The 20,508-nt window shown below is 40.4% G+C and overlaps 1 protein-coding gene across 1 annotated transcript in view; it reads right to left on the minus strand.

Annotated features, from left to right (window-relative positions):
• Positions 1 to 20,508, minus strand: part of STAB1 (stabilin 1) — a 146,290-nt gene that overhangs the window by 23,757 nt on the left and 102,025 nt on the right. Inside the window, exons 43-53 of the mRNA XM_089524356.1 lie at positions 19,355 to 19,428; positions 16,238 to 16,309; positions 14,493 to 14,609; positions 12,576 to 12,623; positions 12,166 to 12,249; positions 11,226 to 11,372; positions 9,076 to 9,213; positions 8,142 to 8,201; positions 7,588 to 7,764; positions 4,870 to 4,956; positions 2,509 to 2,655 (exon numbers count right to left, since the gene is read on the minus strand). Coding sequence (XP_089380482.1) covers positions 2,509 to 2,655; positions 4,870 to 4,956; positions 7,588 to 7,764; positions 8,142 to 8,201; positions 9,076 to 9,213; positions 11,226 to 11,372; positions 12,166 to 12,249; positions 12,576 to 12,623; positions 14,493 to 14,609; positions 16,238 to 16,309; positions 19,355 to 19,428 — 1,151 coding nt within the window. The remainder of the gene's footprint in view (positions 1 to 2,508; positions 2,656 to 4,869; positions 4,957 to 7,587; positions 7,765 to 8,141; positions 8,202 to 9,075; positions 9,214 to 11,225; positions 11,373 to 12,165; positions 12,250 to 12,575; positions 12,624 to 14,492; positions 14,610 to 16,237; positions 16,310 to 19,354; positions 19,429 to 20,508) is intronic.

The following is a 20,508-nucleotide window of genomic DNA, read 5'->3' on the forward strand; positions in this document are numbered from 1 at the left end:
TATGGGGAGACACACAAGAGCCTCGGATGGGGAGACACAACAGAAGAGTCTTGGATGCAGACGATTTTCATTGGCTGCCCCCCCCCCAAAAAAAACCCAAGACTTGTGACGTCTAAGCCTAAGTGCTTGATTGACAGCTTGCAGACACAAATGGGAACGGGGAGCAAATTAATCCGCTTTAAAATAAAGCAATGTAAAATAAATGGGAACGAAAACAGGGTCTAAATGAATCAAGGTAATTTGCCCCTTTTCATAATGGAAACGATGGAAAAAATGTGAATTATTCACAGAACATAATCCGAATCAGAATCATGCCAATATAATCCATTTTATCTGCCAAGTGGGAGATAAAACTTTTTCAAGCTCTGATCTTTGTTTTCTGCTGTACAATTCCATCCTCAGGACTTGAATATTTTCATTTGCTCTCTGCATGGTGAGGGGAGGGACAACTCTATGCTGATCTATAGATCTTTTCTGTAGTATATTCCATCCAGTGATTGCTCAAACCCTTAAGTTTTTAGTATTAGTTAGCACAGTGGTTCTCAAACTTTTTACCCTTGTGAACCTCTTTACATCTACATGTAGACATTGCACATAACCCCTGCTCGACATAGCATATGGATAAATATATTCTTTTTGTTTGTTTGTATATTTTTGTTCGCACATTCATGCATATACATTTTATAAGGAAATAACATTGTTCAAATTAGAACAGTTTTATTTCAATAAATTTAATTCTTAATACATGTAAATGTTGCACATTCTATCTCTCACACAACCACACTCAAACAAGCCAATGCTCACAGATATGTACACTCAGTCATGCCCCTTCATTCCTTCTTTCAAGCACATACTCATTTACCCTCTCACATACACAGTCACACAAAAACATTTATACAGTGCATATGCAAGTGTATAAAAAAGATGAAGAATGAGACAGAATTTGTGTGTGAAATTATGTGTGAATGAATGTCAGAAACGTCAGAAAAAGAGTATGTACGAGAGAGAATTAGTGTGTGAAAGTCACTCGGACACCGAGAGAGGTACTGAGAGTGTGTGAGAGAATTAATGTATGTGTGACTGTAAGAAAGACTGTCACAATGTGTGAGAAAGAATTTGCATGTGAAAGCGTTTGAGAATGAGTGTGAATCAGAGTCTGTGAGGGAGGGAGACCATCACCTGAGAGTGTGTGTGTAAGAATTAACTTTCTAAGAAGCTGTGAGGGCAAGAAAGAAAACACATGCAGTGAGACTTGTGTATGTTACCAACAAAAAGATAAATGAACCTTGTGTAGCACCTTTTGAGAGAGAAAGAGATGCCTCTCAGACAAATGGGTCAGCAGGTCAGAGAATTAGTGTGAATGAACACCTGCAGGACTGAGTGTGTGAAGGAAAAAGAGTGAGAGAAACAGTGTGACTGAGTGTGAAAGATAGCAAGTGTGCATGTAAGATCTCCTGGGGAGGCAGAGAAACAGGGCCTGTTGGAAGCTGGTTCTGCTGGCCCTCCACATCTTTCACTACTCCCAACAGGACACGCAAAGGCCTCTGTTTATTTCTCCTCTCCTTGAGCCCTGACCAGTCCCTACCCTGCCCACCTGCCTAACTGGACCAGACACACAGCTTGTCATGTCCCTCTGCCTGAGAGTGGGAGTCCTCAGCTGACTGGCCGAGAGGGTGGAGGTGGCAGCATAGAGAAGCGGTGAACCAAGGCACAAGTTCTGTTCCAATGATCCACAGGAATATGCTAGCTCGGTGGTTCTCAAATGTGTGCTTGAACCTCTCCTCCTCAGCCAGCCAGTTTGACATGCCATTTATTCAAGAGCAGAGCACTGAGGCCTCTTCACTTCTGCCCCCAAGCCCAGCCTATGACAGGTGATGATGGCAGCCACAAGCAAGAGGCACCACTGGCTTTTGCCACCACCAAGGGTCATTGCAGACTCTGGCTCTCCTTCGGCCACTGTGCACGTAGGGCAGACTGAATTGAGTGGGTGCGCTGATTCAGGCTGCAGAAGTGTCTTGTCTTGGGAACCAGGGAAATGAAAGGATGGGTGGGGGAATAAGAAACAGCCTTTTGGGATGGGCATTGCCCAAGGCTGTGATCCAGAGAGTTTCCATGCTCTCCTCCTCCTCCTCCTCCAGACAAAGGCATCTGCTCCAAGGCTCCTTCTTGCCTTTCTTTTCCCCTCTAGGACAGAAAAAGTTTGGGAAGAAGAGGAGGAGCGAGAGGGATCGGGGTCTCCAAGTTTTGTGCCTCTCATGCCCCACCGGAGGTCTTGTTTCACCATTTGAGAACCACCAAGCTAGCACATTATAAGAGCTCTAAAGAGAGCTCCTTGAGTTATTTTGTACTTCATTAATTTCATACAGTACAGAAAATTTCTCTACCACCTAAAGTTAAACAAATTAAATTTTAATTATTTTTTAGACATTCATTGAATGAGAATGATCAATCAACAACGGAGAGCTATGAAAATCAATACGTGTGTATCTAAAAAAACCAAATACTCACTAAAATTTCAACAGTATGAAATTCATCACAACGGGATCCTAAGTCAGGAGGTTCCAGTAGCTTATCAACACCATAAGCAATGCCGACATTAAACTGCATATACCTCTGTACAATTCTTGCATTGCCATTGTCCACTAGAATGTCTCCCTGCAAGAGATGCCAGAAGACAAACACCTGTTTAGGTTTGTTTAAATCAAACATTCAGCTTTGCCAGCCAGTTGTTCTTGATCCTTATTGACCTTTTGCACTTGCCGGACCATTACTACCACTATTACTGCTTTTATTTCTTGAATGACCTATTTCCGGGGCTCTAAGTAAATAAAACATGCAAGAATTAAACAAAAACATTATACAACATAAAGCAATACCTCCTGACCCCCCACCCCCCAAAGTATTCTAAAGATAATGTTGACATACCAGCCAATCATGTCCCATCAAGCCTAGGAGTAGAGAAATGTCTTAATTTGGTGCCAAAAAGATACAAAATTTTGGGGAGAATATTCCACTGAATTTGAACTTTCCACATCCTTAAAGATTGTCAGTAAAAAAAAAAAAAAAAAAAAGCAACCACCAAAATTCTCTTCCAAAAGGTTCTGTTCTAAATATGAATGAGCATTCATACAGAATCATAGAATCACAATTGGAAGAGACCACAAGGCCATCCAGTCCAATCGTCTGCCATGCAGGAACACACAAAGCACTCCCACCAGATGACCATCCAGCCTCTGTTCAAAAACTTCCAAAGAAGGAGGCCCCACCACACTCTGAGGAAGCATATTCCAATTTCAAACAGCTCTTACTGTCAGGAAGTTCTTCCTAATGATTAGGAGGAAGATCTCTTCCTGTAGCTTGAATCCCTTGCTCCATGTCCTAGTCTCTGGAGCAGCAGAAAGCAAGTGTCTTCCTTTTTTAATATGACTTCCTCCAAGGTTTAGATTTCTGATCTATCAACCCTTATGCCCAATAGCTCCCCAACCCACTGTCCTCTGCTCTAGTTTTTTCATTACTTTCTTTCAATATTGCACAGCCTCCCATGTCCAGTTCCTCCTTTAATGCCTTTCTGTGCCTTTATCATGTATTATTTAGGACAAACTTTCCCTTCCATAGCCTGGCCTTTGGCATCAGTTCAGCCAATCTGTTTCAGAGGCCTCATCAACACAAAATGATACTATACAGATAGAGGTGGGGGAAGTGCAGACCACAGGCCACACATGATCAAGAAAACTGTTTTAGTATCCCCTTGGTCCCCACAGCTTTTTTTTAAAAAAAATCACCCAACACTTCCCTACTTCCCCTAGGAGTAATTTTGCCATATGCCGCCAGCTATCTTAGAGCCAGGAGAAGCCTTATTCTCAACAGTACGTGACCTAGGAATTAATCTTCCAGTCAGTTTCCATTGACAAAAAGGTCTTTCCAGAACTGTAAACAGCTGGGGGTGGAGTGGAGGAACACTGCAAGATTGCTCAAATCCCCCGGAGGAGCAATATATTTTATTTGAATGCAGGGAAGGTGAGGTGGCAGAAGGATGGTGGCCTCTCAAAGTCCACCCACTAAAACTGTAGACTTATATTTGAGTATATACAGTATATAAAATGAAATAAATGCACAAATATGATGATAATTGTGTATTTATTCCATTTTATATGCTGTATATAGTCAAATATAAGTCTACAATTTCAGTCAAAAAATTGATCCCAAAAACCTTGGTTGATTTATCCACAGGTCATTATAAGTACTGTATTTTAACTCTTAAAAAAAAGGAACCATCCCCTGCTCTGAGTAGAGTGCAAAAGGTGTCCATAATGGGAAAACTTAAAAGAAACACTAGTTTCTCCTCCCTGGCACTACTACTGACCTGTAGACATTTGTGTATGTTTGTCAGCTTTTCTGAGTTAAAACTAGGCAAAGTTATCACATTAAAGTTAAAGGTATAATCACTGTTAACATTGTCACCATTTTCTTTGCTTTCCCTTTTTATCCTCTTTATAATGGGTGTATGTTTTCTTTGACCCACTTCTGCCTGGTCGCCTTCGCCACACATTGTACAGCCACAATTTACCATAATTTCCTCCTCAACCATCCAAATTTTAGAGTGAGCATGAACAGTTATGCCTGCCATACTTTTTGTAAGACCTCTGGCATCATTTCCCTTTGCTTCATCCTTTCCATCCTTTGTTACATGCCCCTAAATTTTACCCTCAATTTATTCATGTATCACATAAAAACCCATAATTCTGGCCTCAAAATCTGCCCTTGATTTATACATGAGGTCAACTTACAGTTGAGTATATACAGCATACCCAATTTTTTAACTAAAGAAGGTATTTCCCACCCCCATCTCCCAAAGAAATGATTACTTACTGCATTTGTTTTGCTGCAGACAAATGAGATTGTTGAGCCATGAAGAGTCCTCAAAGGAGGCGATTCTGTTAGCCTGGAAGCTAATGCCTAGCATCACACAAAAATAAAACAGCACTCAGGTAGGTTAAAAATTTATACCCAAACTATCTGGAGTGATTCTAGATTTGCATCACGTAAAGCTGGGGTGGAGGAGTTAACTCTCTCTCTCTCTCTCTCTCATATATATATATACACACACACACACATATATATATATACACACACATATATATATATAATATGTGCACATGAGAGAAAGTGTGATAACTCACCCTTTAACTTGTACCTTTCATTCTGCACAAAAAAAAAATTCCTGTGAACATGGGGCATTTTAATACCTTGCAATACCCTGCAGTGCTTTTTGTCATCAGAAAAAGAAGGTATTCGGTGGACGTTTCTTTGATATTATTTTCAATATGCCTAGATGAGGGACAAATCAAATACAGCTGGGGATCTGGTATAGAATAAATGTTAATGTGAATGGTATAATGTCCATCCAAGGCAACTCTTCTGTTAGTTTGATACAGGCAGTGCACTGATTTATAGCTTGCAAAATTTAAGACCCAGATATGTAAACAGCATGTTCATAAAGCATAAAATTCAAAGCCAAGAGCTCTTTGTATTATGGAATATGTGTGTATGTCACCAAGAGCCTAGTTCCAGGCATGAAGCCAACCTAACTATCAACAATAAACTCTTATGAGAGCAGTGAATTGACCTATAATGAACACAAGATGGGTGCCATGTTAAAAAGTAGCCACTGATGCAATTAAATGGCTGATGTAATATGATGAAAAGCAGGCAAGAGCCAAGTGTACCATATGTGTTACATCATCTCTAAGGAGGAGACTAAAGAGCTTATCGCTTGGTGTTTTAAATCAGCTCCTGTCTCCTGGGATGCAGCTGGGATGTGGGATGGAGGTGGGGATTATTGCACACTAAATTGCTGTCAAATCGCCAGCTGCCATCAACCTGGGTCCCAGACAGGTCCAAGCCACACTCCATCTGCATTATTTTGAAGTCGGAAAGCTTTCTGACTTCTAAAAAGTTCTGGCGGAGTACGGTTTAGACCCGGGCTGATGGCAGCTGGCGATTCAGTGATTTAGTGTGCGATAAGCCCCACCACCATCCTGCAACCTGGGAGGCTGGAGCCGATTTAAAATGCCAAGCAATAAGCTCCTAATTGTTTATATACACAGGGACATGTAAACCTCTTTTATTTTACTGAATGAAATCTGTCAGGGTAGGAAAGATATAAACAGGCTGAGAAGAGATAGAAGAGAAGCAACATGGGCACCAGTCTCCATCATAAATAAGGTTGCCATGCAGCCTCTAAGCTACACTATTACTAGCTGATATGCCCAAATCATGCTGATAAAGATAGACCATGATGGTAAGAGAGAATCTCTACCCTTAATCTCGGCTGTGCTAAATAGATACTTCCCATTTTGAATGTAACGGTTGCCCAAGAATTAACTCTCTGGAAGCCTGTGAGTCCAGCCACAGATGTGAAACTTATGTTTCTCCATATGTTAACTATAGATATCTGCTATGGAGAGGCAGAAAATATAAAGATTCATTCTCTATGAAGGTGTAACAACTTACCTGCCATATAATGTAATGTAATGTAAAGTATGATGCCTAGCATGCAATGTAATGTAATGACATTGAAATATCTATGTTTCTCCTTAAAGGAAGTGTGTATAATCTTTACCTGCAATTAAAAATAGCTTAAAAGACTAACAGAGAGCCTACTCATTCTCCCATAGAAATATCCTGAGTCTCCAATATCTAAGAATGCTTAAGTGGAGTGTTTATGCTAACTCTATCTGAATTTTACTGTTGGTCACAAGTTGGACAGGATGGAGAAACAGGCCTGTTTCAAGATTCCCTATAAAATAGAATCATAGAATCATAGAATCATAGAGGTGGAAGAGACCGCACGGGCCATCCAGTCCAACCCCCTGCCATGCAGGAAATCCATACCAAAGCATACCCGACAGATGGCCATCCAGCCTCTGTTTAAAGACCTCCAAGGAAGGAGACTCCACTACACTCTGAAGGAGTGTGTTCCACTGTCAAACAGCCCTTACTGTCAGGAAGTTCTTCCTAATGTTGAGGTGGAATCTCTTTCCCTATAGCTTGCATCCATTGTTCCGGGCCCTGTTCTCTGGAGCAGCAGAAAACAAGCTTGCTCCCTCCTCAATATGACATCCTTTCAAATATTTAAACAGGGCTATCATATCACCTCTTAACCTTCTTTTCTCCAGGCTAAACATCCCCAGCAACCTGAGTCGTTCCTCATAGGGCATGGTTTCCAGACCTTTCACCATTTTAGTCGCCCTCCTCTGGACACGCTCCAGTTTCTCAATGTCCTTTTTGAATTGTGGTGCCCAGAACTGGACACAATATTCCAGGTGGGGTCTGACCAGAGCAGAATACAGTGGCACTATTACTTCTCTTGATCTAGACACTATACTTTTATTGATGCAGCCTAAAATTGCATTGGCCTTTTTAGCTGTCGCATCACACTGTTCACTCATGTTCAACTTGTGTTCTACTTGGACTCCCACATCCCTTTCACACGTAGTTTCATTCATTCATTCATTCTGTAGACCATAGCATTTTTTTAAAAAAAGACAGTCAGAAAAAATCCTCCCCTTCCAACGCTCTGTTTACCTGCATATCCCTGATCATGTGCCCTTTAAGATAAGCAACCAGCTTGCTCTGGTGTTCTTTATGATACAGCCATTTTTGCATATTGGTAGGAAGGGAATTAAATGCAGTATCCGTAGGCCACAACATGGTGAAGGGCTGATGAAAGGTGTTGTTCACCACACTAAGGAGTCCTGTTTCCTGTACAGAGACATACAACAAATGTGAATGAGCAGATAAAATTGCAGCAAAACGCCATAATGACTCTCACATGTTATCTCAATCATAAATCAGTTACGCACAACTGGCCTAGAAGAGGAAAAACAAGAACATAATATTTAAAATGTAAGAAACCTGCAGTACAATCCTATCTGTTTTCACTGAATCCATGGTATTCAATGTGACTTATCTCAGAAATATATTAAGTATATTTAATGCTGCAGCCTTAGTCATGTATTGCATGCCTCCAAAGATCTAGTCTCTGCCATCTGCTTTGAAGGCCATATGAGTGAAGGGATTCAAATTTTATTCCAACTTTTTAAAAAGAAGCACTGCAGCTGAAAAAGAATGTAAATTACCTTTAGAAGCTTACTGTACATTTTGTATCCATAAGCCTCTGCAACCTCTGTGATGGATTTCTGGAAACAAACGAGCAGCCATTAGAAATAGAATTTCTATCACTTTTGAAAAAGAAAGCCAAATGCATAGTCCTGCCCAAGTGGTCTTTCTCAGGTCTACTACACTCACAAGATTACATAGAATACAAGTGTCTACTCTAGCTGGCATTCCCATCTGGAACAATCTATTTGGGACAGCTCAATTCTGAACATGTCTAGTCAGAGGAAAGTCCAACTGAGACTTGTTCATTAAATCTTCATTAAGGCTTGTGCTCAGGTAAGAGTGAGTAAAATTCAAACTGTAACTGATCCCTTCTCCCATTTATGAGCATTGTACAATAAAGATAAAAAAGCAGACAATGCACTGGTTCTAGAGCTTAGCACACAGAAAAATAAAGTGACTTAACGCTCTCGAATTCAAGCCAAATTTGGGCTGCTCCCTGGTATTATTGCATGGCTTTTGACCCCAAAACTGCCACCTGGGTAAAGCTCGGCTCCAATACTGGTCCCTGAACTCGCTTCGGCAGCCATTTTTCAAAGCATTGGAGTGAGGCTGTACCCGGATGGTGGTTTTGGGGACAAAAGCCATGCAATAACACCAGAGGGCAGCCCAAATTTAGCTTGAATTTGGGAGCAGTAAGTCACTTTATTTTGCTGTGCACTAAGCTCCTCTGTCTCCTCTCCTCTTTCTAAGCTTCAACACATATATATGATTTGAGAGAGAGGGAGAGATGCAACCTACATAAGTAGGCACCATTTTAAATGATGGATTCTAAAACAAAACTGTCTTATCAGCCAGGACAATTGGCTAGCTATTAGTGGTTCATGAATCCAATTCATAATGGAGCATAAAAGTCAATGAGCCATTTAAAAAACTTTATTAGTTTAGGCTTACCTCTGATAAATTGGATGAAATGTTGTAATTCTGTAGGTTATATGGCATTAAGATCTTGTCAATAAAATGTATAACACCATTTTTTCCAGTAATGTCACTTTCAATTATCTTTGCATCATCATTTAGATACACACTGTTCTAAGAAAGAAGGGATATAATACACAATCCTTATGAGATGCACTTTCTGAGAAACATGGTATTATAGAAGAACTTTTTATTCTTGAATCACCAAAAGGTCTGGTTTTTCTTCTTCTTCTTCTTCTTCTTCTTCTTCTTCTTCTTCTTCTTGACTATTTTTAGCTGATTGTTTGTTTTTAATTTTGGTGGAAAGAGTTTTAAAAAGGGGGTTGGAAATTTCTTTGTCCGTGTTGAGTACCTTTAAATCCACCAAAACAGTTGGGAGAGTATGAAGCTGGGAGCAACATTCAAGAGTCTGAGGCGGTCACATGTGGCTAATGGCCTCCTGTTGACCCACTAATGACTTGTTGGTTAGTGGTCTTCACATAATTATAATACCAGCTATATGAGATATACTACACACAAACATATGCCTGGAACAATTTTAAAATGTTTTCTTTTACATTTTTATTTTTTGCATAAATTTCCTATGGGAAACATTTTAGTCTGTTGTGGCAAAAACAACAAAAAGTGATGTGGGATCATAAATACTAATAGGTTTATGCTGGCATATGATTTTGTGGACTAAAACTTACATCTATGTATCCATGCTGAAGTAGACTGGAGTTCACAAAACCTATGACAAATAAAACCTGCTCATCTTTAAAATGCTCTAAGATTCCTTGAGGGCCTAAACACTGCAAAGGCAGCACATTCTGTCTTATCTTCAAAGTTAAGCAGGGTCAGCCTTGGTTTGTACTTGGATAGGAGACTACCAATGAATATCAGGTGCTGTAAGCTATATTTCAGGGGAAGGCAATTCCAAAACCACCACTGAGTATTCCTTGCCTAAGAAAACCCTACGAAATTTATGAGGTCACCATAACTTGACAGGTGATTATTTAAGGTGTGTGTGTGTGTGTGTGGACACACACACAATTCTTTGTCAGGTTTGGTATGGTAAAGAAAATGAGTGCATGCCCACCTATCTGCATAGGCCCTGTAGTTTGTAGGAAAGAAATGAATAATAACTACTACCAGCCCTTGGATGTCAATGTCACTGCTTCAAAGACTTTTTCTTTTTTTCTTTTTGCTAAAAACCTATGTTTGGACACTATACCTTCTGCAGAATTTATGAGAAAGATTTAGTGAGGGGTTAAAAATGAGCAAATAAAAACCTCTCACCTCTGATGCAGGATTGAGGTTAATGTCACTGTAGCCATGTAGGAGAAATCAATCCCATGGTTTTGCAGAAATAAATAAGTAAAATCTTAACAAAGTTCAGGAAATAATCCATTAAAATTAACTCACAGCCCCCCTTGCGTCAAAATTGTTAACACTGAGGTTAAAATTCATTATTTTATTGGTTAAAATGCCACTAGCATCACTGTTTTGACTAATAATTAACATTTCAGATTCATTTAACGTTTTACTATTGGGGAGATGATCATTTTGGTGCTATTTAATGGATTTCTGTAAAAAAATTCTATACAAAACCCTAACATATTAATAACACATTAATAATATCAATCTATGAATAAATTTTGCTAGTTTTCTTCAGCAATTTGATATGGATGGCTTAGTTAGCTAGTGTTAACATACCAATTAGGACTAATGTTTGCAAGCTCTTGTAGATATCCAAACCTTGTTTGTTCTGCTTTCTCTGCCATGAAATATATGAACTAATTCAGTGAGCCCAGGGCCAAAAATGGTGGTGGGGTGGTGGGAAGAAAAGAATCCTGAGGGGGCTGGATGATAGTTTTCAGGGAGGATGGCTGCAGCCTATTTGAAAGATGAACAGCCTATTTGAAAGACTCGTCTAGCAATTCATCTTTTTGTGGCTGGAAAACAAATTGGAAGGAGCAGGGTGCCTGAAGGCCTAAGACTTGTGAAGGTGGCTCTGGGAGACTGTGTGTGGCCTCCAGTTTGTATTCTGGGTTAGAGACAGATAAAAGGATTGGCAGGTACATGGAAGGGATACATGGAGGGGGTACAGAATGTGAAACTAAAGCAGGAGATACAGGGTTACATACCTCTCTCATCGAAACCTTTATTGTGAGTCCTGATAAAGCTGTAATCGAATTTTGTGACTCCAGGTCATAAGATTGTAGAAGCTGGCAGGTGACTACATGATAACGAAGCAAATCTTGGATGGTCCCTTTCCTCGTCCATTCTGAAAGCTATAGACAATATGGCTGCATAAGCCAGATGGCCGTTCAGCTCTTTCCCACTTCACTAAAACCAGGTCAGAAGCCATAATAAAATATTATTTTGACACTTCAGCCTAAATCCAAATGTTGTTCTCAGCTTTAAGTAGACCCTCCAAATCAAACACCCAATGATCATTCAACAATTATGTAAATCCCACTGATTTCATGAGTCATGGAACAAGAAACTGGATTTAGGCATTTATTTACTGCTGAAACCTGGTACTTGTAATAAAAAAAGGAAGAAGAAAAAAGAAAAAAGTAAAGAGTGAAAAATTAAAGAGGTATTTTACATGAAAGAAAATGTAGACAGAAAATGTAGAATCCTAGAGTAGGAAAGAGCCTTGAAGATGATCTAGTCCAACTCTACTCAGTTCAAGTTGTGCAGTGCAGCTTTTGGCTTCAGCACCTCTCATAGATGGATATTAAACTCCTCTTTACTTATTTCTAGTGAGATATTTCAAAAATTGGAAAAAAATAGTATCAGCGCTAATAAACTGCATTAGTCATCACATCACCACCACCACCACCAGTCAAAGGAAACTGAGCCAAAGCTATATATATATAAATTATGCTCAAATGTACTCATTTAACATCTAGAAGCAAACACAGGGCAGCTTGTGCTTAAAGAAAGGTATGGGTTTATTTTGATCCCCTCAAATTCCTCTTTTTGGTAAACTGACTCTAAAGAAGATCATAGATCATCATTACGTGGTCTGACTAGCAGAACCAGGTTGTCAGAGGCAGTCTCGGAAGGGCTACTTACTGTAGTGCTGTTCTGCAGGTAGTCAGCATGGGGGACAAAAACAGTGTACGGTCCAGATCCCATCACCTCGGTAATATCGTGGGTCTATGTCACAAAGAAATGATTAAAAAATATTAGAACACACACAGACATAATTTCTGTTTAAACAAGAAAACAAAAACACCAGCTGATGGATTTAGAGAGGTTCCAAGAGAGCTCCCTTCAATAGTATGGACACTTTTTACTTCCCTGACTGGTGCAGAACTGTGTAGAATCTGTAGCAAGAGATCGGGAGGGAAATGAGGAAAAAGCCATAGGCCCTCCTTCATGTGAGTGGAAGTGGAAAGGACATCCCTCTGGATCTCAACTTGGCTAGTTTTTTGTTTCAGTTCATTTTTGTCAAGAGAACAGCTATCATGTTTCATACTTACTTTCATATATGAAAAGAATTCTGATGCACCTTCTCTCGCAACAAGTTCCTAAGGAAAGAACAAAAATCTAACATTAATGGCACAGAAAGAAAGGTTATTTATAGCCTGTTTCTCATGTTGGAATTTTTAGATATGGCTATTGCTTGTGAAAATGCTCTCACTGGGTTAACAGGGAAAGTAGATTAAGGAAAAATGCTTGCGCCATGCATTTCAGGTTTGAATTTTCTTTTGGATGTGAATGCTAAGAGGGTGTTGCCAGATGAGGCTTGGGGGAAAAAAACTGCCCTGGCTCATTCACAGAATTTGACAGTATGTGTATGTTTTGATGTCATGAGAAGATTACAAGAGCCATGCTGGCCAGATCAGATTTAAGACCGATCTAGTACAGTATTCTTTTTCCACAGTGGCCAATCAGTTGTTTATGGGACATCCACCAAAAAGGCAGAAATGCAACTGCACTTTCCAAAGTCTTCACTTTTTTTCTATAGTCTTCTATTCCCCCTCCCCTTTCTACAATACAAAATTATTTTAAAAGATATACTAGAACAGTTGCACAGTGTCTTTTGACTGGTAGTCTAGGAACCTTTTACCTGGTAACATGCTTAGCCATAGCTTGTGACTATTGTTACCAGCATTGGTGCCTTAAAATCCTAAATGTGTATGACTTTTCTTCTGATGACCCTATGCAGAGTGCCTGATGGGATACCTGACGTAGAGTTCTCCATCACTGCAAGATGGACAGGTCACGTAGGCTATTGAAACATAGATCAAAGAGGCCCAGATAGGAGTTGCCAACAGAAAAGAGTCATTTACACCTTTGAGGCAGAATTATGGCCAGGATGCCTTGCCAGGCCAGAACCATTCTCACCTTGAAGACTTCTATAGATCAAGCAATCTTTAATATGTAGATTTGGCTTTGCTTTGAAATGTGGAAACAACTCTTCGCCTGAGGCAAGATTTTGTCTATTTAGGGTCCCTCAAATCTTTTGTCTATGTTCCATGTTAGAATTCAGACAGGCTTCATGTCAGTCTGAGTCCTGATATAGTTCCAATCCACTCCCCCTTCCTTCCTTCCCCTCCGTGTTGCTGAGTCTTCATCAATCTGGACCTGGAGCACCGCCAATACAGGTGAATATTCCATTAGAAAGCCTCATGTTATCTATCCAACACTAACTTACTATATTCCTGAGTTCTTGGATGATTGTGTGAGTGTATGATTGTCTTATGTGTGAATGAATAATAAACAGTATTCAGTTTTCATAAAACTTGTCTCTGTTGACCTATTTACCTTGGCTACCTTCGTATACATAGGATAGAGACCGCTCCTCTGTTTGAGCTAATGATAAATTCCCCAGACCAAGGTCTCTTTATTTACACTATAGACATCCAGAAAACTAAAACTGTAAGGAGAAATTAACTGTCCTAAAGTGAAATTATTCTCAGAAACACAGGAGATTCCCCACTATCCCTGCTTGCAAACCCAAAGAGACAAATTCATCACCTCCCTGAAACACTGAAGCCTTTGAACAGTGATTATAGTGGAAGCATTTGAACAGTTCTAGATGGCACCTGTCTTTTAACAGTGAACTCTACAGACAAAAACACAGGGGGGATGTTTTTCTTTGATTTCCTTCAAAAACCTGTTCAGCTACCTTGCACCCATTACAGAAATCTCGGGGTTGCTAAATTTCACGGGTGTAGTTTTTACCACTTTCTCACTTCCACTGTAAAATCTTTTAAGCACTTTTTCATCTTTAGGTTGCTTCTTTGAAAGAGAAAGAAATGTTGTGCTAGCATAAGAACAAATTTTGGATATAGTCTATCATTAAAAATATAGATGTTACTTTGCACTGAAAGGCATTATGACAAACTCTATCTATCTATCTATCTATCTATCTATCTATCTATCTATCTTACCTGCCAGACAGTCCGTGTGCATGTAAATCCATCTCCGCTACCCCACAAACAGATGCAGGTTCGATTCCCAGCACGGGTTTTAAGACAGACAGCCAGTGGACTGCAGCCTCCATTGTTCTATCAAGGAGAAGCAAAAACACAGTAGTCCTATCATTGCAGCTGCTCCCCTTTCCCTCTCTACTTCTTGAACTTCCCAAATATTTATCTTGGAAAAGGGACAGCAAGGAGCTAGATGTGAGATCCTACAAACCATCTCTTCAAGACGGACTGAAAACATTTTGCACTGGGATTGTAAGGATTAAGGAGCCAGCCTTGGTTTGAGAGCTGGATTAGGATTCTGAGACCAGGGCTCAAATCTCCACTTAGCCATGGAAACCCACTGGGTGCATTTGGGTAAATCACATTCTTTTGGCCTCGAGAAGGCAATGGTAAACCCTATCTTGAACAAATCTTCCCAAGAAAATCCCATGATACATATTCTTTAGGATCTCCATAAATTGGAAATGACTTAAAGACACTCATCAACAAACTGTAAGGATTAACTACATTTTCATTATCCCAAATAGGGGATTATTGGCCTGAATCCTGTTGTTAGTCCAAAGTACAGCAGACCCATTGAACCAATGGGATATACCCACAGGTTGATTCACCATTTAAAAGCTAATTTAATCTTTGGACTAACCAATAAGGTTCAAATTTAAGTCTGGGGCTGAGTAGCTTTTCTAAGGCTAAGGGTGGCGCTAAGGAGATCCTTGAAGTGAAAGCATTTCAAAACTCTGAGACCTAACCTAAAATCACACACACACAGCAAGTCTGAAGATAACTGTATGCTTTTCACAATATAGTTCTACTCAACTTTATCTCACAATGGTTTGTATAGAAAGCATACTATAAAGTAACATTCAGAGATATAGCCGGATTAGTCTGGAATATCCATATGCAAAGGCATCTTGCAGTATCTTTGAGACTAACTGTGTGAAACAAGTTGTAGCATGAGCTTTCGTAGACTTGGTCTCCATGCAACTGAGGAAGTAGACTGAGAGACTTAGCACATTGCAAACAGATCGCACAGGCAACAAAAGAGAAACATTTTTTTCTATTTCTGTTATCACCTGATTTTGAAGCATGTCCATTCTCTTCTGGTCATAAAAGTGTGGGAAAGAATTGTAAAAGTGTCCCTTTTGCCAAACGGATTTTTCCATCTTGGCAAAAGGGATGTGTTTACAGCTTCCTGCCATGTTTTTATGACCAGAAGAGAATGAATGTACTTCAAAGTCATGCAGAAATGGATATTTAAAAAAACCCACTTCTCTTTTGCTGCCTGCTAGATTTATTTGCAATGCGATAAGTCTCTCAGGCTACCTCCTCACTTGCATGGAGACTAAGTCTACGAAAGCTCATTCTACAACTTCTTTCTCATAGTTAGTCTCAATAGTGCTGCAAGATCTCTTTGCATATAAAACAGACTGTTAGTGAACATTGGCCTGTTACAGACTGCCAAAATAAAGCTGCTTCGGGTCTCTTTGGAGGTATGCTGTTTAAATGATGCATGCATCCTAAGAATCCAGAAGCTGCACCAAAGCTGCACCCCAGCGCTTAGGAATGGAGTGTGGCTTTGGCGCGACCTCCGGACTCTTAGGACCCATGCTTCATTTAAATAGCATACCTCCAAAGAGACCCGAAGCAGTTTTATTTTGGCAGTCTGTAACAGGCCTAAAACGTGTATCAGATCAATGGTAACAAACCTCCTTGCAAGGATTAATGGGTTCACATTCTGTACCATTGCCACTGTACTTGGGAAGGCAGTTACAGGAAACCTGTTTCAGATAATAAAATAGTAACAATAACACACACACAAAAAAAATCAGCACAAGTACACACAGGAACAACAGACTCTACTCAAAAATAAAAACAAAAAAGTTATAATGTTAAAACATCATTTACCAAATTATAATATTACAATGTAATGAAGTTAAAAACAGATTTAAAACACAGGGAATAAAAATGGAGTACCAGCCCTTTCCTTAGGACCAGCCAGCCAGTTGCCACACACCTGCCTGCCTGCATAGGAAGGTCTTTGCCTCCAACAGAAAGATAAGATGGCCAGTCTGACCTCCCTTGGAAGGGAGTTTCAGAATTTGAGAACAGTTATTGAGAAAATCCTCACTTGTGTCCTCACCAGACATGAGTTTCAGGATGGCAGGACCAAGAGAAGATCTTAGATCATGTGTGCATTAGTGGATATGCATACATACATCCCTTTAAGAAAAATAAGTGGTGTTTTCATAAGAGATCTGTTGTTGTGATTAGGCTTTTCTCTGTTTGGGATTGAAATCTATGTGTATTCACAAGATGCTTCCCAGTTTTTCCATGCTTGTTCTCTTCTTTCCAGTAAGAGGGCAGAGGGATGCCTTCTGAGTGCAAAAGCGAGGAGGACTAATTAACATAAGGGAATTCCTGTATTTTTCTAGGAAAGCATTTCCACAGGGCTCCTTTCCTCTTGGGGAAATAAGAGTAATGAGTAAAGTGAAGCAAACTTACTTTTCCCTGTCCTTTCACCTGGTGAAAAATGCACACGGGAGTGGTGGGGGAGTGGTGGGGTTTAATAGAGAGGTATGTATAGGTAGGGGTTTATTTTAATAAGGAGAATATAATCAGTCTATTAAGGCATTGTATAGCTTGAATATCATGGTAATTTGGGGGCAAAGGGGTGGGCAACATCAACAATGGCACATTCACAGCATCATCACATAGTCCCTAATCAGCTACATAAATAGAACCAAAGCAACTGCAACCACATGTAAATTAGAGGCCATATGTGACAGAAATGAAAGGAACTCTTCTAATAATTAGTATGAATTGCTACAACATCATAATATGAATCAGAACACCACAAATTAAGAAAATGAGAACATTCGCAACCAAGAGAAGTATATGTTTGTCACTCAACTGCTATTAATCAGTAACCTGGGTTGATAAGCCCACATGCCTCTGTCCCACTCTTATTTGAAGTAGTGCAATGAATATAACCTTGCAACAATGTGGCCTCACTTGTGGGGCAGACTGGAAGACCACCTTTCAAATGCTCCATATTTGCACCTGCACAGTGATGCAATTTGGAGCTCCTAACCTCTTGATTAGGATTGTAAATACAATCCTTTACCCACTAACCCCACTGATCTTGATGAAATAGTTATATTTCTAAATGATCATGTTCAAGATTACAGTATGAGACTCATAACTGCTATCATGGGAGTATGAAGAAAAGCCAGGGGAAATGCAAATTTACTTATACCCTATTTTCTCTCATAAATTACTTGGCTCCCTGCACTATGTGCACATAATAAATACTTTAAAATATTCTTAATCTAGAAGGAGGAGGAAGAGGACAATCAGTAGCAGCAAAGGTGCAATCATAATGGCTGTAGTAATCATTAACAGCTCAAACCTTAGGAGATGTGAAAAGGCTTACCTCAAGTTCTTTTTTTGGCAAATTCAGTCTGCATCTTTTAATATCATTTTTCAAATTTATTATGATTTCCCTATGCTTCAAATGGAGAGTGTATTACTGTATATACTTGTCTATAAGTAAAAAAAAAGTATGCCAAAATTGGCCCCAAAATTTTGGTTTGACCCATATATGGGTCAATGTAATAATACCGCTCAGAAAAATGGTGGTGACAGCTCTTTAGGCTTTCGAAGGCCCGTTACAGACCGCCCAAAAGGGGTGGTCTTGGGCCGCTGCCGGTTGCAGCGCGGAGGAGCCGCAGCAGCCAAACCACGCGACTCCTCTGCGCTGCAAAAAAGGAGTGCAGAAATCACACTCCTTCCGGCAACCCGGAAGAGCCGCCACAAGTACCAAAGCACGCACTCGCGACGGCTCTTCTGGGTTTAGACGTCCGGACGCTGCGCGTCCGTTACGTCAAGATGGCCACGCCCGTCTGTATAGGACGCCGCCATCTTGCCGTACGGAATACACGCGAGGGGCAAGGCGCGTCCGGAAGCACCGCCCCTCGCGCGTATTCCTGGCATAACGACGGCGCCGCTTAGGCCCATCTGTAAGGCGCCGTAGAGACATAGAGTTGATCATGCAGGAAGACATAATCAAAGCATCCCATAAGAGATGCCCATCCAGCCTGTTTAAAAACCTCCAAAGAAAGAGACACCATTACACTCTGGGGCAGTGTATTCCACTGTTGAACAGCTCTTATCTGTACTTTGATTTCTCTGCCATAGTGAGGATAGCAGACGGTGTCCTAAAAGAAGTACAACCTCACTCTCCCTGTCTTGCCAGTGAAGTTCAAAACAGCCACAGCTGAGGCAGAGAGAATGGATGGGTGGAGAGTGATTGGCACTTCTTTTACTGTCTAATTTATGGAAAGTTATCCAGTTATAGGCATCATTGCCATCATTTTCCTTTGCTTGCTCTTTTACATCCTTTGTTACATGCTCCTAAATTGTACCCTCAACTTATCCACAGGCCATATCAAAATCCATAATTTTGGCTCTAAAACTTTCCCTCAACTGATATCTGAGATGGACTTTTACACAAGTATATACAGTACATAAACCAAATGCGGCAAGCTGAAGAAAAGAAAGAAAACTCAGTATCAATATGTACCATCAGATACTGAGGTAACTGTGTACTGGAAAACCTTTTTAGCCAAACAGCTCAAGGAAATCTAATACTCTCATTAGATATTAAGATGGAGTTAAAGAGTATATTTGTATGACAAACTGGATTTTCAAATCCTGGATATATGACAATTTGAGTAGCCAGATAAGATGGGAAGTCCTACTTTTACCCTTAGACAAATATAGTGATTGAGTCCCAAAAGAAAATGTGGAAACAGTTTGCTTACCAAACCTGGACCCGTTTTAACACATTCTGCATATTGATGACATCCTCCATTATTCTCTAGACACCGATCAATTTCTGTATGTAGATAAGAAATATGCATTGCCAAGATACCATATAACTAAATTTTCAGGGTGTTTCCACCAAAATTTATTTGCTTAAAAACAACAACCAACAAACGAAAATATGTCATTGGGATAGTTGTAAACATGGTCACTGAACAAGAGTGAATCAGGAAAAGTGTGGAGTTTAACAAAGATTTTTGCTGCCAAACCCACGCCCATTTCATGCCAAAATATTTCCACTAAGAATCAGATTCAGTCTTGTTCCTGATTGGTACATCTCTATAGAAGTAACTTCTATGACCTCTATTGGAACAGGATTTACCTTCTAGAATGAAACACTCATATCTGGTATGAGGAATTTAGGGCCTTCTAGATGAGAGAGCCAGTGTGGCATAGTGGTTTGAGTGTTGGACTATGGTCCTTATCACATGGGGGAAATTGGAAGGTCAATGCAGTGTGATCCCGGGATACAATCATGCAGATTCACATTATTGCGCGAGAGGTTATCACACACTAGGTCAATACGAACCCAATCCAGGGTCAACTGAGAGATGTGTAAATTCGGGGAAATACAGAATTTACAAATCCTGTTCCACTCCAAAGTTGCATTCAATTCCAATTTGGCAGGTATGGAATGCATGTCTTGGTCGCCCTTGGATTGCCTTCAAATCAGACTACAATTTCCAAGCTCCTTTGCTGGCTGCAATTTTCCCTCCCTCCCTCCCTCCCAGAGGGGTGTGGGGGACTTTTCTCTCAGCCTCTCGGAGTACTTCTGGAGCTGTTTTGGGGATGAAGCAGCCCGCCCTCCCCACAGAGACACACACACTGCCTCCCTCCCTCCTCTCAGCCCTTTCCAGCTCTTTCCCTTTGCAAAACTCATCCTCTCCAACTGGAGGGAAGGGATTGGTCAGGGCTCTCTCTTTCTCGCAACCCTGTCATGGGGTTTTCTTGGCAGGTTTATGCAGATGGGGTTTGCCATTGCCATTTTCTGAGGAGGCTGAGAGAGTGTGACTTGCACCAGGTCACCCAGTGGGATTCCATCCCTGCCTTGTAGAGTCATAGCCCAATGCTCAAACCAGGTACAAGGTTGCTT

Source organism: Sceloporus occidentalis, unplaced genomic scaffold (assembly GCF_023333645.1).
Source record: "Sceloporus occidentalis isolate IW3139 unplaced genomic scaffold, rSceOcc1.0.p SCAF_1, whole genome shotgun sequence".
NCBI classification, from domain to species: Eukaryota; Metazoa; Chordata; class Lepidosauria; order Squamata; family Phrynosomatidae; genus Sceloporus; species Sceloporus occidentalis.